Source organism: Heptranchias perlo, chromosome 1 (assembly GCF_035084215.1).
Source record: "Heptranchias perlo isolate sHepPer1 chromosome 1, sHepPer1.hap1, whole genome shotgun sequence".
In the NCBI taxonomy this organism is placed as follows: domain Eukaryota; kingdom Metazoa; phylum Chordata; class Chondrichthyes; order Hexanchiformes; family Hexanchidae; genus Heptranchias; species Heptranchias perlo.
The window spans coordinates 58066852-58091497 of NC_090325.1; the positions used below are offsets into that span (position 1 = coordinate 58066852).

Genomic DNA, 24646 nt, shown 5'->3' on the forward strand with positions numbered 1-24646 from the left:
GAATGGGAGGTGATCTCATTGAAACATATAAAATTTTAACAAGACTAGATGCAGGGAGGATGTTCCCGATGGCTGGGGAGTCCAGAACCAGGGGTCACAGTCGCAGGATACGGGATATGCCATTTAGAACCGAGATGAGGAGAAATTTCTTCACTCAGAGGGGGGGTGAACCTGTGGAATTCTCTACCACAGAAGGCAGTGGAGGCCAAGTCATTAGATGTATTCAAGAAGGAGAGATAGATATATTTCTTAATGCTAAAGGGATCAAGGGATATGGGGAAAAAACGGGAACAGGGTACTGAGGTAGACGATCAGCCATGATCATTTTGAATGGCGGAGCAGGCCCGAAGGGCCGAATGGCCTACTCTTGTTCCTATTTTCTACGTTTCTATGAAATTGGTTGCCACATGAGTAGATCTCCAACTTGCCCTCTTGGCTTGAGAAGAAGGTGTGGCAAAAATCAGGTGGAAAGTAAGAAAATATTTTTAGAAGAACCTTACTGATGTAATAGGAACCTATTGCAAACAAATTTAGAGGCACAGAAATCTCAAAGACCAATGGGTATATTTTCATTGGTTTACTAACTTTAGTAAAATAATCAGTGTTTGTAACACTTCCCTGATTCATACCTATGCTGATTTTTTTTTTTGCTGCTGCTATTAGAGAACAAAGGAAAATATACCCCCATATACTTACAGTGGTCACCTCAGAAAACTCTGTTTAAAATTATTTAAACAATCTCTCCCAGGCCACCTTTTGAGAAAGCAGTGTAATTCCTGGAATGTACTGTCATTTTCCTTGCTTCAGCTCCAAAGAGGCTGAACATTTATATTTTCTGCAGATAAGTGGTGAGTTAGATATAGTGTATTTTATTGTAAGAAATAAAAACTGAAGACACTGTCATTTTCTGTTTCTATCTAAGTCTTTCCAGAACAGATTGCTATGGTAGAAAAGTTGTTGTTGTAAAGGCAACGGTTGATATTGACAGTGTGAGAATGTGAGAATATCAAAATTAAATTTTGTGTTGTCCGGCTGTTATTTTTGAAGTTCAGTTACTAATGTAGGAAATTATGACTTTACTCATGAGTTATTAAAAAGGGGAAAAATGTAATAGGTGAAGATAAAACAATGAATTTCTAGTTGTGGTGTGCATCTCCCTCTAGTGATTAGACATGCAATTGCTGTTAGTTTACTGAAGCAAATATTTCTCAGCCCTGAATTTACTCACCATTTTTGGCTTGAGTTTGTGGCTTAAAATGAACATGTGCACTTTTAGAATGGATTCTGGGGCAGGTCTCGTATATGCAAAGGTGTCTATCTTGTAATGACTGAGCTGTAGTTTCCAACACGACCTGGGTCCTCAACGATGCTGCTGGGAGCGCATTAACATTTATTAAAATGAGTAAGAATGGAATTGGAGTCCTCAAATTCTCAAACATGTGATGCCATTGCACCAAGGGTAACAGAACAAATGAGACAAACCTGTTGCTAACATCAGTTGATACTGCGGAAGTGCTTTACTTTGTAGTTTGCAGCCGGGTGCTGCCTCACATCTGGATTAAATTGTACTTGCCTCTGACATCACATCACATCAGACTTCTTTGGACCTACATAACCAAGCCAGTCAATCATTTGATTGAATAAGTCAGCACAAAATACGTGCACCCTTTCCTGTGTGCCTATAGTCGCCGTGAATAAGAGCATGACATAAATGCACATTCTCCTTTTAAAACAAGGAATTCACAATGGCCAACTTATTCTATTCCCCCTACCATGCTTCCCCTGGGTGTCTAAACATATGCTTCCATCTGCCATTCTATTGCTTAGCTTTGGTGTAACCTGAGAGCCTGTATCGTGAGAGGTAGTGGGCTACTCCTGTGGTACAAAAGCCTCATGGAACTGATATGGTTCTCCCCTCATGGCAACTCCCTCCTGAGAGGAAGCTGCTACCGTCTGTTTACCTGAAGCTTGTAACTGGACAGCATTATATCACCTCTCATAAGCCACTGGCAAGGTGCTCCTGAGAAACAGCAGCCTCAGGCAGGTCTGTTACAGCCAATGCCATCTGTATGCCCACTGATCAGTGCGATGGCTTGTCTAATGGCAGCTATCAGACCCTGGAAGCTCATGAGAAATAGCAGCCTGCACCCAGGACCCCAGGGTCTAGAAACCAGAATGCATGATCTGTTTAATCTCTCTCCTACTGCCACCAGAGCTGTAGTCTGCTTCTTGTATAGCTATTCATTTTAGAGGGTGAGCAGTGTGTTGATGCCTAAGGAAAAGGGACAGCAGTCAGTGTGTTACCTTGCCTGCGCACACGTCAGTTTATTGAACTTTTCTCGGCACTGGCCTGTAATTCTGGATGTGAGAGTTTGCACTCAGTGCTGCAGACATTTTTCTGAGGTTTCCTCCCATGAGTACCCAGCAAGTCCTTGGGGGTAATTTTGACTGTGCAATAGTGTAAAACGGGCAGTAGCGAATCGGCAGCCCGTTTTACATTATCGCACAGAGGGAGAATTACCCTCCTCCTTTGCTGGATTTTGTGGTGGTTGCTATTTGGTACTTTTCCAATCTGCCTACTAAATGATTTCCATTCAGTCAATTGGATATTTGAGCTTATCAGCATGATTAAGTTAACAGGTAGGGATTATTTGAACCAATCATGATTTTTTTTAGCTCTATGGAAGCATGATACCTTTAATATGTGTGAAGCTATGTATGTGCATGAGATATAAGACTTTTAATTATATAAGTGAATATGAACCATAAAAATCTTTGATTCAGCCATAGCAGTTTCTTTTAACCCCATGAATATACTGGGCCCCTGATGGAATGAATTGCTACCTCAGGCATTATGTAGCTCATTAATTCATAAGTAAGATAATCAAAGATGCACTGGCGATTGCTTCATTTGAAAGATAATTACCAAATTCATACTACAATCTAATATAATTAGATGCTTTCTGATTTAAAGTTCTGTGTACCTTAATTATGTGTATGTGTGTGATATATAAAATGTATGTGTGTATATGTGTAAAACTTGCAGTCTGCTGATTTTGTTAAATTGCTTATCAAGATTGTGTAAAATTTTCTCCTTTTAATTATTTTTCTTCCTTTTAATACATGCAATCACAGGGTACACAGCTGATTTTTACTGCTGCTAAAGAACTGGGGCAGTTATCAAAGCTGAAGGTATCAGTGTATTTGTTGCACGAGCAGTAAACTTGTGTGCCGTATTGAAAAATGCATGCATTGTTGTGTTTCAAAATAGTTTTTAAAAATGTATTTATTTTCTGTAAGCAATTAAAAAGCAATTCGTTATTTTTGGTGTTCTCATGAAATACAAGAATGCAATTTGTAGTTTGTTTCCAAAAAAAAGTGCTTTTCCAGTGTGCATAATGTATTGAAGGTAATCGTAGCATCAGAACAGATGAAAACCCAAAACATGAAAATTCTTGTATTTTGTCACTAATACTAATGGTTACAAGTAAACTTGAGCTCAGATAGAATGGCCCAGTGGAGCAAAAATGTACACTCAGGTACATTTTTCTGTCTTCTGTACTTACCATTGTAAATTTGAAAAGCATAATAAAAACACTCTCCCTCTCTCTGCAATGGAACTGGAAGGAATAAAAAATGTTTCGTAGGACTTCGAGAAGGAAATGCACAAAAATGGGTGAAATATCCATAAGCCAAGTTTCAATTGCATTTAAACTGTGGTATAATTATTGTTACATTTCTAATAGTAATGTCTGCTCTAAAACAAAAGAGAACAGCCAAGAAAGTTCCCAAACACATCTCTAAAGTAGATTTCATCAGTAGTAGTTTTTTTTTCTTGATGCAAGAAAGTCTTAATAATGTGTTAATTGAGTACTATTATGACAAATGCAGTCTTGCTGCATGGCAAGTGATTGGGTTATATAGTCAGCACTCAAGCTGAGATATTCTTCCTTACGAGATTCTCCAGACAAAAATTTAAGGAAGTCATTAGGCCTCTAGCAGGTCACAATACAAATTATATACCAGTAGACTATAAACAAGTTCATGTTGATGTTTGGGTCCCTTGGTCGTAATGAGCAGAAAAATTCATCCCTTCATGACTTTTTACAAATAAGCATCATTCTTATCTTTATGAAATGTCTGACTGCAAGGTTTGATTTTCCAGGATCACATGGTTCGGGAAGAAGCCAGAAGCCTTACACCAAAACAGTGTGCTATTATGGATTTGGCACTGGACACAATTAAGGTAAGTGACAATAATGCAGCTTAATTTATAGTGTGATCTATTTAACTGAGATAAGAAAAACTCTGAATCATTCCAATCTTTTGTAAGTAACTAAGCCTTAAGATGAACATTTATTCAGCAATATTGGTGATACAGATATGTATGATCCTACTTTTGCCACAAAGCTAATTTTTTTTTGCCGATCTGTTGATATTCTTCTGACTGTAATTCACTTATACGTAAATGTCAACCACCAGCGTTTTTAAGCTGTTTGCATTTCAACACGTGCCAGCTTGTTAGCATCTCAAGAAAAATAATCTTTTTCATGGGATTGAGAATATTAACCAATCAGATCAATTGAAAGGCACAATTAGAATTTGTCAGAATCAATCAGATGGTTGGAGGGTTAGACGAAAACCTGTCAGAACTGATCAAGTTGGTTGGAAGTTAGGAGTGGAGTTTGTCAACCGTAATCAGTCAAACGTTGCTTTCTCTCAATATTGGTTACATACAAATTTGAGACAGTAATGTTTTAAAATGAGTTGATGGTTTCTGAGAGTTGCATGTATGTCTGTCAAGCGTTTGTCTCCAATTTACATAAAACAAATAAAGCTGCTAAAATACAGCTATAAAGGGCATGCCCAGCAGTTGTTTTATGTATAAGTTTATTTTCTTCAAGATTGGCTGAGGCTGCTTTTTGTGAGATAGGATGGATGTTCCCTAGTATGAGTGTATTTACTGCCTTTATTTGAGCACACCAGTTTTTACACTGCAGAACTACCAGGGTTTGAATTTTACGACTGTGATGTGTGATACAGGTCGTCTTCCTTTTTGTGGGTGAGTTGTAGAGCCCAGTTATTTTCTGTAATTTTGAATGCTGTTTTCAATTTGTTTGCAAGGTAAATGTTACTTTGTTGCCAATAGGTTGCAAATCCCAGGTTGGGTCTGCCCAAGAGCAAAAAAATTTATCCTTTACTGCAAATCATATTTTCATGCACTTTTTTTTTAAGGATTGCAGTGTATAATGATTTTTATTTCCAATGCCAAGAAAAGAAATCTTTTTATGTCAGGGTAAAAGATGCAATATAGGTTGGAAATTACCGTTGACAATAAAAGTGAATGGCCATTTAACGCATTTGTATGACAGTCCTCTGACAGCTGTCTTATAGGCACTAATAATTCTGTTAAAATACCAGAGGACTGCCATATGAAAGCACTTGTCCGCTATTATCAGCACTGTAATTCCCAGCCTCGTGTATTTTAAGGTTTTAAACACATAAAATGTTTGAATTGACGTGCATTTCCATCAGCAATCTAAACGAACAAAAGATAGGCTAATGTTTGGGTGTGGCCTTCATCAGAACTTACTTCTAAGGTTTTGTTTCAATGATATAGACTCATCCTTATCTCTATTGAAGCTACTTAAAAATAAAAATGGTTTAATTAAGATAGTTAAATCTGCATAATTTGAATTTAGAATAATTCCCTCTGGGCTGCCATGGCATCTGGGACAGGGACTGATGCAATAGGTAGTGAGTCAATTTTGTCTTGTAAATGTAAAATGCAATGCCATTTGGGATTATTGAAGGTGCGTGTGTAACAGGTTTCAATTCGCAAATAAACAGGATGTATCTGGGAAGATTCTCACTGTAAGTAACTGAGTGTTGTAAGCTTGCATTGAACTCTCTGCAGCTACATTTATTTCATATTTAAAATATCTGTATTACTCAACAGAGAATTTATTTTTGGCTTAAAAGGCAGAAGAGCATTAGGCTCCAAAATGCTCGTAAATTAAATTTGGAATTTGGAATGTTCGGAGATTGGTCACAAATCTAAACAAAGCAAAAACTGTCATCACTGTAGTTGTGATAATTCAGTGAGCCTATACAGCCATTAATACTAGGGTGAGGGTTCCAACCTGTTTAGCGCTGATGAGTTGCTCTTGCAGCTTGCTTAGTGTATGCAATACATTTGAGTTACATTCTTACTAATTAGTCACCACACTTTAAGTTGGTAACACTATAGCTGCAGTAACCATTATAAGAATTATTTTAATTGAGAATGTTTCAACCAATGGACATTTTAAACTGGTTAAAATATAATTATACATTTCCTGTCTTATCACTAGAATTGAACAAGCACACTTGCTGCTTTTATTTAGTTTCTTATTTACAGCCTTTAATATGTCTTTCCCTGTACTGGCAAAACAATTATGTGTAACTCAGGATGTAGAAAAATCAATAAAGGTTCCTTCTGGATTACGGCTGTGAGGAGGGATGATATGTTCGAAGGATCATCAAATGAGGCCATATGGGTTGAGCTCAGGAACAAAAAAGGGGCAGTCACCTGCTGGGAGTGTACTATAGACTCCCCAAACAGTACAAATATGGAGGCAAATTTCTGAAGTGCAAAAATAATAGGGCAATAATAGGGGATTTCAACTACCCTAATTAACTGAGATACAATCAGTGCAAAAGGCATAGCGGGTGCAGAGTTCTTAAATTGCATTCAGGAGAACTTTTTTAGCCAGTACGTAGCAAGCCCAACAAGAGGGGGGGGCAGTTTTGGATTTAGTTTTAGGGAATGAAGCTGGGCAGGTAGAAGGAGTAGCAGTGGGAGAGCATTTTGGTGGTAGTGATCATAATTCAGTTAGATTCAGCATAGTTATGGAAAAGGACAAAGATAGAACAGGAGTAAAAGTTCTAAATTGGGGAAAGGCCAATTTTACTAAGCTGAGAAGTGATTTAGCAAAAGTGGACGGGAAACAGCTACTTGAAGGTAAATCAGTGTCAGAGCAGTGGGAGGCATTCAGGGGGAGATTCAAGCGGTTCAGAGTAAACATGTTCCCACAAAGGAAAAGGGTGGGACTGTCAAATCTGGAGCCCCCTGGATGACAAGGAGCACAGGGTAAGATAAGGCAAAAAAGGGAAGCCTATGTCAGACACCAAGAGCTCAATACTGCAGAAAGCCTAGAAGAGTATAGAATGTGCAGGGGTGAAATTAAAAAGGACATTAGGAAAGCAAAGAGAGGGCATTAAAAAGTACTGACAAATAAAATGAAGGAAAACCCAAAAATGTTTTTTAAATACATAAAGAGCAAGCGGATAACTAAGGAAAGAGTTGGGCCTATTACAGACCAAAAAGGTAACCTATGTGTGGAGGTGGAAGATGTGGGTATGGTTCTTAATGAATACGTTGCGTCTGCCTTCACAAAAGAGGGGGGCGATGCAGGGATTGTAATTAAGGAGGAGGAGTGTGCAATGTTGGATGGGATAAACACAGTGAGAGTGGAAGTATTAAGGGGATTAGCATCTTTGAAAGTAGATAAATCACCAGACCCGGATGAAATGTATCCCAGGCTGTTAAGAGACGCAAGGGAGGAAATAGCAGAGGCTCTGACCGTAATTTTCCAATCCTCCCTGGCTACAGGCGTGGTGCCGGAGGATTGGAGGACTGCTAACGTTGTACCGTTGTTTAAAAGAGAAGAAGGAGATAGACCGAGTAATTATAAGTCAGTCAATCTAACCTTGGTGGTGGGCAAATTATTGGAATCGATTCTGAGGGACAGCATAAATCATCATTTAGAAAGGCACGGGATAATCAAGGACCAATAACCTGCTCACCGATGCTCAGTTTGGGTTCCACCAGGACCACTCAGCTCCTGACCTCATTACAGCCTTGGTCCAAACATGGACAAAAGAGCTGAATTCCAGAGGTGAGGTAGAGTGACTGCCTTTAACATCAAGGCAGCATTTGACCGAGTGTGGCACCAAGGAGCCCTAGTAAAATTGAAGTCAATGGGAATCGAGGGGGAAAACTCTCCAGTGGCTGGAGTCATACCTAGCACAAAGGAAGATGGTAGTGGTTGTTGGAGGCCAATCATCTCCGCCCCAGGACATTGCTGCATGAGTTCCTCAGGGCAGTGTCCTAGGCCCAACCATCTTCAGCTGCTTCATCAATGATCTTCCCTCCATCATAAGGTCAGAAATGGAGATGTTCGCTGATGATTGCACAGTGTTCAGTTCCATTCGTAACCCCTCAGATAATGAAGCAGTCCGTGCCCGCATGCAGCAAGACCTGGGCAACATCTAGGCTTGGGCTGATAAGTGGCAAGTAACATTCACACCAGACAAGTGCCAGGCAATGGACCATCTCCAACAAGAGAGAGTCTAACCACCTCCCCTTGACCTTCAACGACATTACTGTCGCCGAATCCCCCCACCATCAACATCCTGGGGGTCACCATTGACCAGAAACTTAACTGGACCAGCCACATAAATACTGTGGCTATAAGAGCAGGTCAGAGGCTGGGCATTCTGCGGCGAGTGACTCACCACCTCCTGACTCCCCAAAGCCTTTCCATCATCTACAAGGCACAAGTCAGGAGTGTGATGGAATGCTCTCCACTTGCCTGGATGAGTGCAGCTCCAACAACACTCAAAAAGCTTGATGCCATCCAGGACAAAGCAACCCGCTTGATTGGCACTCCATCCACCACCCTAAACATTCACTCCCTTCACCATTGGCGCACTGTGGCTGCAGTGTGTACCATCCACAGGATGCACTGCAGCAACTCGCCAAGGCTTCTTCGACAGCACCTGCCAAACCCGCGACCTCTACCACCTAGAAGGACAAGGGCAGCAGGCACGTGGGAACACCACCACCTGCACGTTCCCCTCCAAGTCTCACACCATCCCGATTTGGAAATATATCGCCGTTCCTTCATCATCGCTGGATCAAAATCCAGTAACTCCCTACCTAACAGTACTGTGGGAGAACCTTCATCACACGGACTGCAGCGGTTCAAGAAGGCGGCTCATCACCACCTCAAGGACAATTAGGGATATGCAATAAATGCTGGCCTTGCCAGCGATGCCCTCGTCCCATGAACGAATTTTTTAAAAAGTCAGCATGGATTTGTTAAGGGTAGGTCGTGTCTGGCTAACTTGATTGAAATTTTTGAGGCGGCAACAAGGAGGGTCGATGAGGGTAGTGCATTTGATGGTGTACATGGATTTTAGCAAGGCCTTTGACAAGGTCCCACATGGCAGACTGATCAAAAAATTAAAAGCTCATGCAATCCAAGGGAAAGTGGCTAGCTGGATCCAAAATTGGCTCAGTGTCAAGAAGCAAAAGGTAATGGTTGATGGGTGTTTTTGCGACTGGAAGGCTGATTCCTGTGGGGTCTGGCAAGGCTCAGTACTAGGTCCCTTGTTTTTTGTGGTATATATTAATGATTTGGACTTGAATGTGGGGGGCTGGATCAAGAAGTTTGCAGATGATACAAAAATTGGCCGTGTGGTTGATAGTGAGGAGGAAAGCTGTAGACTGCAGGAAGATATCAGTGGACTGGTTAGATGGGCAGAAAAAGTGGCAAATGGAATTCAACCCAGAGAAGTGTGTGGCAATTCATTTGAGGAGGGCAAACAAGGCAAGGGAGTACACGATAAATGGGAGGATACTGAGAGGTGTAGAGGAACAAAGGGACCTTGGAGTGCATGTCTACAGATCCCTGAAGGTAGCAGGACAGATAGATAAGGTGTTTAAAAAGGCATAAGGGATACTTTCCTTTATTAGCCGAAGCATATAAGAATATAAGAGCAGGGAGGTTATGCTAGAACTGTATAAAATGTTGGTTATGCCACAGTTTTGAGTACTGTGTACAGTTCTGGTCACCACATTACAGGAAATATGTGATTGCACTAGAGAGGATACAGAGGAGATTTATGAGGATGTTGCCAGGGCTGGAGAATTTTAGCTATGAGAAAAGATTGGATCGGCTGGAGTTGGGGAGATTTAATTGAAGTATATAAAATTATGACTGGACTAGATAGATTGGATAGGGAGGATCTATTCCCTTAGCAGAGGGGTCAGTGACCAGAGGGCATAGATTTAAAGTAATTGAAAGAAGGATTAGAGGGGAGCTGAGGAGAAATATTTTCACCCAGAGGGTGGTGGGGGGGTCTGGAACTCACTGCCTGAAAGGGTGGTAGAGGCAGAAACCCTCAACTCATTTAAAAAGTACTTGGATGTGCACTTGAAGTGCTGTAACCTGCAGGGCCACGGACCAAGTGCTGGAAAGTGGGATTAAGCTGGATAGCTCTTTTTCAGCCGGCACGGACACGATGGACTGAATGGCCGCCTCCTGTGCCGTAACTTTCAATGATTCTATGAAAATACAGAAAAGAGTTCTTAAACGTAGTGACTTGATAACATTTACCCTTCAGAAATGCAATCATGGAAATGTTGTCCCGACAGGCACTGTTACAAGGGGAAACCATTGCCATTTTCTGGAAGGTAGTTTTTGGCAAATAGCATACAATGTAAATCAATGATGATTTCCCAACTCAACATTGTTTTTAGATGTAGTTTACATCATATTTTGTGTTTACAAACAAAAAGATATTTTTACCAACTAAACTTTGGTGATAATTTCCCCTTTGGTATTGATAGAAAGTTACCTGAAATAATAACTGAATACCAAATCATGGGTACCTATGTATTAGTGATTCATCAGCTGAGAGCATTTATGTTCATACTTTGACATTACAGCAATACTTCCACGCTGGTGGAAATGGTCTGAAAAAGACTTTCCTGGAGAAGAGTCCAGACCTTCAGTCCCTGCGATATGCACTCTCGCTCTACACTCAGACCACAGATACCCTCATCAAAACATTTGTCCAATCTCAGACCGCTCAGGGTAAGTTTATGAAAGAACTCTTTTTTTTCAGCACCTAGCTATAATATAGTTACTCGCATCTAAGTGCTCCTGTTTGGAGCAGTGAGAAATCAGACACTGTATCCTTTTCAAGGTTCGTCACCTGTTAAAAAGCTGTCAGATACACATGTTTTTATGCATCGGGATGTAATCTTCATCTGCAAGAAAATGATACTGACTGCTTGCAAAGCTCCACTGTCATGCTGAAAATTAAGAACTATCAATATTTTAAATTTTGTTTTTGTTTTATTTTTCTGTCAACTGTGGACCCCAAGAAAATAGTTGTACTGGTCTGTTCAGGGTATGATGATCAGCAGCTTCTTGAAGGGTCAGTTTTGTCATAATAGAATTCATTCTCAAGAGGTGGATTTGAAAAATAGTTTTGAGCCAAATAGCTTGCACAGTAACCTGAATCTGTTGGGCTGGGAATTTGTTAGTTCCCAGCTAGGCCACTAGGTGGAGTGCCACACTAAGAGGAAGGTGATGACGAGGACCCAGCTGCACTGATCTCAGTCGGGTTTCTGTCAACTGAGATATGGGGCAGAACTGGCTCATGAAGTGCAAGAGAAATTAGCAGCCTATGCGCATGCGCCTGCCTTTCCAGAAGAAGGAAGGATGCGTGAAGGGGGGTGGCTTGGATATGTGAAGTATTAACAATTGAAAACAGCTTTTAAGTAACAAAAGAATTCGAAGAGACATTTTTATGTTGTACATTTAGGTGTTATATTTGGACATGTAATAATTTCTTGTCAGAATTCCTACAGAAGTTCAAAACTTGTATGTTGCTTAGTAATTGGGCTATTTATGAATATTTAACTGTCCAAAACAGCCAGATATAGATAGCTTCAACAATGTACATTTAAAAATATGTATTTGCTGAGAAACGTCCAGCCAAAGAGGATTGTTGCCTTTATAATTGCATGTTTCTAGTGTTGGCAATATTTAAAAGACTGAATTTTTTTTCCTTTCATTATTTAACTTGTTCATTGTTTAATTAACCCTTCTCAGGAATCCTGCATGCTGAATATGTAAGGACCAGTGTTTCACTTAGAGTTGCAAAGGATATCCCTTTACCAAAATCTACTCATCAGTATACTGACCTATATATGGAACCATTATCAGTAAATAAAACAGAAATAACTGATTTTCCTATGAGGATGAACTATACCATAAACACCTGACCTTTGATTTGTATACCCTTTCTTACAAAAGTTACAAATTATAAATAAGGTGTATTATGTCTCCTATATTTAGATTACATAAAAACATACTTCAAGATATATCTTATACACCTGGGGGCTGTAAATCCAGTGCCCGAGCATTCCACTAAGTGCCGGGATGTGCTTGTCCATGACCTAAGGCATTGCCCCCCCCCCCCCCCCCCCCCAAACCCAAAAATGTTTGCAGGGTCAAGGGGAGATCATCTAATTTAAATATCCTGGCCGGGTTCCCACACTACTAGGGGGGGTGTCTACCTACTCGGATGTCCATCTGCCCCATGAGGCCACAAAATATGGCTAGCGATGGCCAATCATGGAGGAGGAGCGGGGGGGAGAGAGAGACACCAGCCTCAACCCCCAAAAGGAAAACAGAAGTGCCTCCTTGGCCCACTTTCTAAGGGGGCCAAAAAAAAACAAATTGTGGAGAACTTCAAGGATCCAGGCCTGCACCTTACTTTTGCCATTGGATAGGCCAGTGAGCCTGGTCCCACTCAACATCCTGCCCACTGCTTTTCTGTAGTCAGGAACTGCCCCTCAATCTCACCCCCTTCAACCCTACTGGCCTTGTTTGGGGCAGGCAGATACTCTGCTCCATAAAAATCAGACGTAAACTCCCAAGGAAGGCCAGGACCCGGTGTGTCGAGGTCCTGAGCTAATTTATGGCCCTTCTGCCACCTTTCCTTCAGAGTTACCATGAGAATGAAGTGGAAAGAGCACAGAATTTAGGCTTCCAGATTTTACAGTGATTTGTGGAACAGCTTAATTATATTTTAAAACTGATGCCCTTTTCAGGAGTGTTTTAATTATTTCTGACAACAACAAAAAAATCCCACATGCTTGAATGAGCCAGGAACTACATTATCAGATTAATTCTAAACAAGTGTTGTTGGGATGTTCATTTGTGGCTTGTTTTAATCCACTCATTTATTCCAAAAGAATCTTTCACTGCTCCGTGTTCAGAATGTAAAATCGATTATTTGCTTTGAATGGACATTGATACGTAAATCATGCTATTTCAAGCGTCTCTTTATAAAGACAGAATGTTTTGTATATTTTAATTTTGAAGCTTCAAATGATCTGCATTATATCTGAGGTGAGATTTCTAGTTATGGCCTATTGCTGTACATTTGTTGTAAACATTACTACAGGGAGCCTATTACCGTTGCATTTTGTACTGGTCTTTTGTACTTAGCATTGAGTGTGCTCTTCTACAAACCTTCAAGCTGTTTCCTCTGGGCAATAACATGCATGTGGGAAGGGAGAGGGAAGTCTGGGCTTTGCCTCATTTTATCTTCCACTGAGTTGTGCTAAAGGACTTGATGGTGTAACCTGTAATCTCACTCCATTTTCTTCTCCCTTTTGTCCTGCTTGCTGGCTTTGATAACATGAATCAGTGCATGGTGGAAAGGGTATTAGGGTTACCGCTAATGAGGACGCTCTTCCTGACAAGGGTATGTCTGAGTCTAATGTTGCCCAGCTGTGACAACATTAGCTGAATACAGGCTTGATAAAACAAAACCTTCCCATTATCACTGGAATGCTTCAGAAAGCTGTGGTTCCTTGCTGTAATATCAGTCCATGCTAATGATTCTGATGATTGTAACATAGCAGACTAGCATAATAATAGTGAGCATTGTGCATTTTTTGCAATGCACAAATGTTTTATAGATTCAGAAGGTAAATCTAAAGTAATTGATTGTACTGAATACGCACAATGACGCAAAGAATGTTTACTTTAGATAGTGAGTAGGTGGAAGTAGTTAACGAAATGGGTGTAAGGTAGAAAATAAAGGTTATGTAAGTGCAAAGTTGATTTGGCTTTGCTTTACTGTTTTTAACAAACAGTGAAATAGTTTGGGACATTTTGCATTAATACAGCTGCCCTTTTGTTAAAACAAACTGAAATTGCAATGCCATAAACCAATTAACTGCTTATGTACAAAGGGCGTTGTATGTATGAGGTTCAGTTTATCAGGAGAAAATATATATTGGCAAAACTCATTGGACTTTGCAGTCAAAAACAACTTCTTGCTCCAAATTATCTTTCCATGTTATGATGCCAAGCTGTTATACAGCACAGCACAGCACTTAATATACATTTTATACGATTGCTCGAAGTCCACAAGGTACACTTATTAACATAACAGAACACACTTGACTTCAAACTTCTGAAGCTGTAGCAAAACAGTGCTATAGGAGAACAAAAGCAGCACTAAGATGAAAATGTTTTTGAGCTTTCATAAAATCTATATAAGCACAAAACGTTAAAACACAACACAAAATTTCTAAAACATATTTAAAAATACGTGAGGACCTGTCACTGAATTCAAGTCCTACTTTTGGCCCAGGCCGCATTGCACACCTAAAGGTCTTTCTGTCAGCAGAGCCTGCCTAGTTAATGGCAAGTCATTTTTTCAGTTTATGGAAAAGCAATAGTCAAATAATCAGTTTCTAGATTTTTCTTTTCTGATTTGTCGTAACTTCATGTCTTCAATGATGCCTGTGTGTATGCCACATCACTTTCATTCAGAGTGTCTTTCATTTTTATTTAACTTCTCTAATCTTTTCTCCCCAGTATAACTTTAATTTGTTTATACTGTGTGCTATAAATAGAAAACACAGAGTCCAGTTGGGTATAATATTTTTGTTATATTGTACCCAGCAGGTCTCTGATATGTTGACATTCAAGTCTCATGATATATTTTTCCGTCGGTTGAGTCTTTTTTAAAAAAAACGACTGGTGATGCGGTAGCACTGCTATACTTGTGCTGTACCCCTTCTGTGTTTTCCCTAAAGATAGTTTATCTCTTTTCACTGGTTCTCTTGACCATGAGCCTCATTAATATTCAAATTAGGTTATAGTGCCATGCATCCTTCAGATGAGACATTAAGCCAAGGTCTATCTGCATGTTTCTGTGGTTCAGGTGGATGTTAAAGGTTTCATAACACATTAAAGATTATTCCACTTCCAATGCTTACTGTGCTAGGAGAACTGAAACTCCATTCACTAAACAGATAACTGGACAGGTTCTTTAAAAATGTCGCTCAATTTGAATGGAGTACCTGCTTAATTTCTTCATAGTTCAGTGTAATTATTGCACCTCTGTATAACAAATTAAGAACAAAACACTAGAAAATAACTTAAAGTTAGCCTTTAGTTCATTATATTAGGCAACGCTCGGATCTGCTGTAGTTTTGCTTTTGTACTATTAATAGCTTCATATTAACTTTTTTTTTAAAACTAAAGCTTTTAAGGGAGAAAGATGAAAACCTATTCAAACAGTAACTGGTGAGGGTAAACCTAAAACCCTCTAGTCTCCTGACCAACTGAGCCTGTTGAGTTTCACATAATGTCTGGGTCAGAGACCAGATTTAAATGCCTGCATTTTTGATTGAAGATTGCCTATTTTCACACTTTTCACAATACCATAACTACAATTCTTATTTGTTTTGCTGCATGCATGGCTTTTATGAGTTAGCGCATGTAGCCCATGAGCTTGTTAAGATCATTCCAATTTAAAACCTAGGTTTACAGGCACCTTTTGGTTTAATCAACCTGTACAAAATTGGATTGCATTAGCAACAGAAAGAACTACTAAATTACACTGCTGGTAAATACTGTTCTAAGAAAGGGCTTTATACAAAAGTCTTTATTAAACAAATGGTCTAACTAGCCTCATTTGTTGTTTCTCAACGCTCACTGTTATGTCAGCAAAAATCTCTCAGCATTGAGATTTGAAACTCATACACACTTATTGTGTAATGACAACAGGAGATTGATAACTTCCATTTCTTGATTTGCTGTTGGTATCAACGATAACTTGCGTCTTTTCCTATTGTGTTTCAAATTCCTGAATTATACTGTAAACCTAATAAAGGGCTATTTTTAAATGCACCTCAAAGTATGATACTGAGCTATACAGCCCAGGAAGGTTCATGATTCGATCCCTTGTCTGCTGAGCTAGCCAATCTGAGCTGGGTGGATCGGCGAGGTGGGACACAGGGATGTGCTGCATTCAGTCTCGGTATCGCTGGCCTGGGCAGGGAAAAATTGGCCAGGCTTCCTGATCCTAATAGCTTTCCAGTCATCCCTAGAGGAAATATAAATGTGTGGATTCAATGGAAGGACAGGACTGTGATGTCCTCCCCATCAAACAGGGAAGGAAGGGACTGTGATGTCCTCCCCATCAAACAGCAAACTAACATGAAAAAATGAGACGTGAGAAAAGCCACTGCATCTAATCCTAGCACAGGCTACTGCCTTGAAAGAGGAGTAAAAGGAACCTGATCCAAATATTTGAAAAACTCCCATTTGGAATGTTATTCAGACATTGATATTACATCCCTGAACTTTCACATCCTTGAGCCTTGCCAAGAGTTTCTCAAGCCTTTACTATGAACTAATCCCACTTTACATAGGCAAGTCTTGTTTGACCTGACTCTTGCTGCTTAACACTAGATTTTAGCCTCGCCTGGTCCAGTACTATAAAAATCCACTATGTTATGTTTATATCTGCTAAAATAAATTGAGAAATTATCTTTTGGCAGGCAAGACTGTTCCTCACCTAATAGTCACCACATGACAAGTTCCGATCTAAGCTCTGCCACTGAAGGAGTGCCTGGGCTGGAACTATGTGTGTGCCTACAAAGAGGGGAGGATAATTTAAGAAATGAATCACTACAAGGGAGTGAGCCCCCACAGAAATTCACTTCCCAAGATGCTGCTATACCCTCCCAGTGAATGGCTAAAGATTAGCCTAAGATTAGGTCATTTACTCACCCTCAGTAGGGAATGGTGTAGAGAGGAGGAAAACATAAAGAATGGGGAGAGGGGAAAGAAAAAGAAATACAGTCATTATTGTCACTCAACATAATACCATATATGGCAAATTGAGTAATTGCATTTGTTAATCCAATGTACATTTTCACAGTTTGAATGTACTTTCCTTACATTTTGTAACATTGCTGATTCAGAAAGCAGTTGTGGCAGCTGCACAAATTACAATTGGCATCCTCATTGTATCCTTTTAATGTTGAGCATTTATATGGAATGAAAAAATAATTTTGATTTAGCTGGATTTAGTTATTTTCACAATTTTTTTGAATCCAATGTAATCAAGTTATGCATTCCAATCTTCAGTTTCATAGACTGGTATAGGTTGTTCTTGCATACAAATAGCCCACTGAGTTCATTTCATGACTTGGCTTGTGAAGAGCTGAAACTTTTGGCTGAACTAATTTACAAGACTCTAATGGAAAAGCTGTTGACTGGCAAAAACAACTCCATGTCATTTCCAGCAGTGACAGGAGGATTACGCCTGTCTGTGGCCTTTATACAGTGAATAATGGCTGTTTTATAAGGTTTGCTTGTTATGCGTTCTGTCTTAAGAAATGCGCATCAACTTTAATAATGTAACCTGAAACGCCTGACAAATACAGTATTTGCTAAATGGGATAAACAGATATTGGTAAATTAGTACAGTAATGAAAACTGTCAATGTTCCACTGCCTGGAGACGTCACCTGTACATGTGGAATAATTTGCATTTGTAATTCAAATCTTCATTTAGCAGAGAATCTTAGCATTTGGCCCTTTTTAGATATCTCCAGTCTTCACATTTAACAATTTTTTCATGCCTTAAAGCATTACTTCTGTGTAAGTCTTTGAAGTGCTAGGTGGAATGTACTGAATCTAATAGTTTAGAGAGTGAATACATAAATCATTAGATGTTCATTACACATTGTTGAAAGTCACATTAACCCAACTGAAGCAAAAGTTTCCTCTGCCAGTGGCTTCCTTCCTCCTATCCCTGAGGCAGTCTTTCATTCATAGATCTGATCAGTACGTATGCATGAATGATATGTGGCAATGTTGTGCATGGATGACTTCATGTCAGAATGTTTTCAAGCATGAAAGCCTTGTATTTTAATGACACAACCCTTTTAAGTATGTTACACAGTAGTCTGATATGAATGTGGCAATGATGTACCTGCACTTGTGTGTTATAGCTATAGGATGATCCTGTAATTTCTATAGTTTACATTTGCGTTTTAATTGTTAATCAGGCTCTGGTGTGGATGACCCAGTGGGTGAAGTCTCCATACAAATAGATCTTTTCACCCATCCAGGAACAGGAGAGCACAAAGTAACAGTGAAAGGTAAGAACAATATCATTAATAGATATTCCAATAGAAAGGGCATCGGGCCCCAAAATACCTAATGAGAATCCAAGTGCCAATACAGCAATCTGGAAAACCTCACTGGTCTACATGGTTTAAGTCGCAGTTTTTCTGGCTGTTAAACTTGGAAAGAAGCTATTTCCTACTTGATTCCATTCACTTTCAAAAATGGCAAGTTATTAAATACATCTTAAAATGTTCTATTTCTTTTGTCATTCCTTGATCTATCTTGTAATTTTATTGTTTAAGTTCATTCCTTAGCTATAATGTTCCTTATTTTCCATTATTTTCTGTCTAATATGTCTCATTCTTGTTTACTTGATTCCATTTATTTTCGTGCTATTAATTGATTTTAACTTTCCAATTTGTGGGTTAAAAAAACTAGCAGATCTCCTGTGGCATTGCTCTTGACAAATTGGAGACTACGTTGTTTTTTTTAAAGGCAGGAATATTATACCATGCAATACACAATGTAGTATTCTGCTGGTAAGGTAGCTGTGTATGTCAGGTGTGTCCTTTTAATGCTGCAAGGTCTAATTTCTGTAAATAGACATCCCAAGGTCAATTACAGACTAGTGTATTTCTAATTTTTTTTTCTTTAAATGGCCCTGTCACGTAATGTTATGCTTACAGTGCCGACTATAGTGCAATACCTTTGAAATGCTGCCTCCATGCAGCATTTTTAATGTTTAATCATTATTTTGCAACTGTAACCATGTTCTGTCTAAAGTATGACATACGATCTAGGCACAAGACTTCACAGAAATTTAATTTTTTTTTCTCCGTTTGTCTTTTTCGTCCGTTTTTTTTATTTTTTATATTTTCATTCTTGTCTTTGTTTCCCACCCTGGGCAGTCCCTTTAGATAGCAGTAGATGAACGTATCTGAGTGGTCGTGTTCATGTCCCTGCTACTCAGGAGTGTTTGTAATTTGTCATAACTGTTCCCCGATTTTTCAAGGACAAAGACAGCAAAGTGGCTGATATCGCACAAGACATATTGTGTAATAATGGAGGTTAATGCATCATCCAGCTACTGTTCGGTGGTATGAACCCAGACTTCTAAAAGGACAATTTGGAATAAAGTGTTTTGCGTCAGAATTTTATTATAAAGGCTCAATTCATAGGGTGGATAGAGAGAAACTATTTCTGCTGGTTGGGGATTCTAGGAGTAGGGGGCACAGTCTAGAAATTAGAGCCAGACCTTTCAGGAGTGAGATTAGAAAACATTTCTGCACACAAAGGGTGGTAGAAGTTTGGAACTCTCTTCCGCAAACAGCAATTGATACTAGCTCAATTGCTAAATTTAAATGTGAGATAGATAGCTTTTTGGCAACCAAAGGTATTAAGGGATATGGGCCAAAGGCAGGTATATGGAGTTAGATCACAGATCAGCCATGATCTTATCAAATGGCGGAGCAGGCACGAGGGGCTGAATGTCCTACTCCTGTTCCTATGTTCCTTCCTATGTTCATTGACTGAAGCACGGTTCTGGAGCACGATAATGATGCAAAGTACACATCAAAATCTACTTAAGCATTTACTGCAAGAGTGTAACATCTTAAATAGTCAAGCCAATCACGATGACTAAACCAGCAGAAGGCATTTAGTCATGACAACATTTTTTTAAAAGCACAAAGTTAGGTGAGTTGTTTCTCTAGGGTTTCCGCGGATCTTAAACCAAAATTATGCGAACGATCGGGAGAACCCGCACGGAAATTCAATTCCAATCCAATATTTTTTTCAAGTAAGTAATACTTGAGTTCCTCATGAAAGGTAGTGTATTCTATAAAGTCACAACTGCAGGGAGATTTTGTCATCAAGCAATGATGTAATGGAAACTCTTCTCACAGTAACTTTGCTTTATCAATGTGTATTGGCCAATAAGAATATGTGTGTTTAGTTTTTAATCTTGTTGCTCAATTGACGTTCTTATCTTTATTTTGTTAGCTTTATATTATTTGACCTTGAATCTACAGATAAACAAATCTAACATCTCTTTTTGAGAATTATTTTATCAGGCCATATTAGTTAAAATCAAAAGTATTTTGATGTCATTTCTCACAGGTTATAAAGTGTGGTTTGCAGAATAGAAAGCTCTTTGGTGATTTTGCATGTTACAGTTAAGATAAATGTATGAATATCTCATTGCTGGTAATTAATCACACATGCCAATTTTTCTGGCGAGTGGTTTATTTTGTGTTTTTTTTTCTTTTTGTTGCTGTTTAGTGGACAGATTAAGACTTCAGGAAATAGGTGTATGCTTTGATTTTAAAAATTATTAAGCCTGAAAGTGGTAAATGGTGTGATTTTACAAAGGGCACACAGTATGTTTCTTCTGGGATTTGGTATGAGGTTTGTTGAAACAGCGAATTCAGTTTGACATGACTTATGTTTTCCAGTGGTAGCTGCTAATGATCTAAAATGGCAGACGAATGGCATGTTTCGGCCATTTGCTGAGGTCACTATGATTGGACCACACCTTAGCGACAAGAAAAGAAAATTTACCACAAAATCGAAGAGCAACAACTGGGCTCCAAAATACAATGAGACATTTCACTTGTGAGTAAATGTTTGTTTTAGATGCAATAATTTTTATTGCTAGATGTGTATTACAGAAATTTTGTACAGAATAATCAGATACAAACAAGGAGAAATAAAATCCATGTGGAAATAGCAAGTGATTTTTTTTTATTAACACTTAAGGAGTAAAGGTATACTCAGACAAGGGTTGAAATCATTATAAAGACAAAAGAAGCCATTCTATACTTGAGGGTGAGGTGATGACAGAAAGTACTTTGGCTCAGTTTTTACAGAGCAAGTTGAAAGTGTAACTGTAGGAGTAATTGAGGATGATGTAGAAGAACCCATTACTGGAGATTTAGGCTCTGATATTTACTCACTGCTGGGAAGAGAGTGGGGTGGGGGGTGTGTGGGGGGGGGGATTTTCAAATGGGAATCCCGGAAGTAAGGGTTTCTCGCGTGTCATGACAATTTTGACGGTCGGACGTCTTTTGAATTTTTTTTTTTAACAGGTTTCACGCCCGACAGTCGGCCAGATTAACAGGCTGGCTGCCTGTTGGGCAGGAAAGTAGCCAGGGAGAGATTGGGGTCTGGAGTTGGGGGGGGAGAGATTGGGGTCTTCGGGGATTGGATCGCAGGGGTCGAGGAGAGATCGGGGTTTGGGTGGGGGTGCAGATCACGGGGTGGGGGGGTGAGCAGTCGGAGATCGTGGTGGGGGGGGGTCGCGTGAGCAGTCGGAGATAGAGGGGTCCGATCACAGGGTGTGTAAAGAGCGGAGGTTTGGGGGGGCCGGGGGAAGATTTCCTGCTCCTCCTGGCCCACAAACAGTGATGTAAATGAAGTTACTTCATGGATCCTTCTTGCCTCCTTTTATCAGCCGAGATTACCGCAGCCCAGGAAATCCGGCCTCCATGGGTTTAAAAATAAAAATTTAGGTAAAATGGAGGCACACAGCCTCTTTAAAAGATTTTATTGACCAACCCACCTCCTGACAGCGGATTGGTTGCCAGCCCCCCGACCAGCCTCCATTAAAACCGGAAGTGGGTGGGTTGGATGCGAGTTGAGGTCGGGTTTGAGAAATTTAAAATTTTCACCTCCCACCTGCCCCCAATCCACCACAATTCCCCCCCATAAGGTCCAAATTTCTTCTGCTGAACATCGCTCCGATGGCAGAACTTGTGCACAGGAAAAACAACAGATGCAGGATTTCTGGCGGGGACCAGGAATGTCGGGTCTCCACTTGGAATCCCACCAGCTTGCAATTTGTACAGGATCCTGGGATGGCAGAACTTCCGTCTGCTCCAAACATGACCCCGAACATCAGAGGAGTGGGGCCAAGGGGGAATTCCCATGCTGGAAATCTCCCCAACCCCAGCTGTACTGCCACCAAGCGACTTGGATGAGCAAAACATACAAATCGATTGTGCAGCAGAACTGGGGCCCACTTGGAGATCTTGGCCTGAATTCCCAGTAGAAAGCTAGCAACTTGAGTTCTATCAGCACCCCCCCACTGGCCCTATTCAAATGAAGTGACCTTGCCCTGATCCTGGATATTCTGGCAGGGTCAGGAGCAGAGGTGACCAGCGACAAGTCCACCACACTTCACAGGCAGATTGGGGCTGAAATTTTTTGGCTCAAATGGAGTTGAGGTGCAGATCAGCCATGATCTAATTTGAGTTGGAGATCAGGCTTGAGGGGTTAAATGACCTAATCCTATTCCCAGCTTCTTATGTTCCTCCAAAAAAAAATCAAAAGAAAATTGTATTAAAAAAGTTAATGAGGGGAAAAAAGTGGAAAGTCACCAGGCTGGATGCAGGACATCCCATAATTTCAAGAGATTGAATAAGAGATAGCAGGAACACTGACCATAATTTTCAAATATACTTTGAAAACTGGAATTGTGTGAAAGGACAAATAAAATGGCAGCTGCTACCTCTGTGTTCAAGCAAGAGGCAAAGGGTAAGCCATAAAACTATAGGCTGGTTAGTCTAACCTTAGTTGTAGATATTCTAAAGTCCATAATATGGGATGAAATTGATGCAATTTAGAGAAGCATGGTCAATCGGGGACAGTGGAGACAATATTGAAATTCCAAATATATGAAGGAAAGATCATATTTGTTTCCTCTTGCAAGCATTTGATGCTACTCAGACTTGAAGCTCCCTCTCCAAAGAAGCAGACACCTGACTTCAAACTGGCACTGCTAGCCACAGATTGCACCTGTGTGATACATTCTCACAAAGCCGCACCTTTCTTGTCCCAGTGATAATCTCAAACATTGGATGGATTTACATGACAAGAGAATTGGGTTCAGTTGGTTTTAAATCTACCTGTAGGATAATTTTGACACTTTGTTTAATTCAACCAAGATAATCTAAATCAAATGAAGCATTTATTGGAAAATAAATTAATCTCTTTCAATATCTGGTTCTGAAAGAGTAGACGTGTCAGTGACGAAGCTTATGCCTACTCTGGTTTCGCTAACATTAATTCATGTGTGCATATATAAGTAAATACATACACAGATGATATAAGAATCACACCATGATCGTGAGTTTTCTGGTGAAGCCAGCCCTTACTGAAGATGTCAATCATCCTAGGGTGGTACCGTACACACAAAATATATCAACTGAAGTGTCGAGGCTCACTTGTTTGAGAGATTGACTATTTTTGGTTTAAAAATGGAGCCTATTTTAACGTATTTGATTCCAAAAGTAAAAGACTGAATTTTCCTCTGCTATCCAATCCACGGCTGAAGTGGTGAGAAAGTTGAGTGGTGAGACCTACCGCTGCATCCCTGCTCCCATCTCAATTTTTCGCTCCCACCTCAGCTGGAAGCACCATTCATTTTGTTCACTGCACGTAAACGCTGGTGGGGGCGGAGCGCAGCTATCTGGCTCATTTCTTTCTCATCAGCCCGTGGACTACCTGGTGGAAGCTGGCAATAGGCCCACGGTCACGGAGGTAACACCCCCAAATTGCAGCATTGAAGGGAGAGAGTTTAGTAGAGGCCTCTTCTCCTTCCAATTTGGCCCCTACTGACTTAGCTGTCACTGCCAAGGCCTACAAGTCTGCAGGTACTGCTGTCTTTGGGGCTATTCTGCCCCTTTAAAGTTCCCTGCTGCCTCTTATGCTGCTGCGGTGGGCATCCCACTGGGAAAATGGGTTGGTGTCATGGTTTTTTCTAAGGAAAATCCAGCACAAACAGTTCTATTGTTTAACTAACATTAGAACATAAGAAATAGGAGCAGGAGTAGGCCAATCGGCCCCTCGAGCCTGCTCCGCCATTCAATAAGATCATGGCTGATCTGATCCTAACCTCAAATCGACATTCATGTCCAATTTCCTGCCCGCTCCCCGTAACCCCTAATTCCCTTTACTTCCAGGGAACTGTCTATTTCTGTTTTAAATTTATTTAATGATGTAGCTTCCACAGCTTCCTGGGGCAGCAAATTCCACAGACCTACTACCCTCTGAGTGAAGAAGTTTCTCCTCATCTCAGTTTTGAAAGAGCAGCCCCTTATTCTAAGATTATGCCCCCTCGTTCTAGTTTCACCCATCCTTGGGAACATCCTTACCGCATCCACCCGATCAAGCCCCTTCACAATCTTATATGTTTCAATAAGATCGCCTCTCATTCTTCTGAACTCCAATGAGCAGAGTCCCAATCTACTCAACCTCTCCTCATATGTCCGCCCCCTCATCCCCGGGATTAACCGAGTGAACCTTCTTTGTACTGCCTCGAGAGCAAGTATGTCTTTTCTTAAGTATGGACACCAAAAC

The 24646-nt window shown here is 40.2% G+C and overlaps 1 protein-coding gene across 3 annotated transcripts in view; it reads left to right on the forward strand.

Annotated features, from left to right (window-relative positions):
- Positions 1–24646, forward strand: part of LOC137322543 (protein unc-13 homolog B-like) — a 554720-nt gene that overhangs the window by 521917 nt on the left and 8157 nt on the right. For 2 of the 3 annotated variants that reach the window (XM_067985478.1, XM_067985470.1), the window contains 5 exons: positions 3136–3192; positions 4166–4246; positions 10778–10925; positions 18229–18321; positions 20743–20902. In XM_067985478.1, the coding sequence (XP_067841579.1) occupies positions 3136–3192; positions 4166–4246; positions 10778–10925; positions 18229–18321; positions 20743–20902 (539 nt within the window). The remainder of the gene's footprint in view (positions 1–3135; positions 3193–4165; positions 4247–10777; positions 10926–18228; positions 18322–20742; positions 20903–24646) is intronic. The other variant, XM_067985475.1, reaches the window with a different exon arrangement.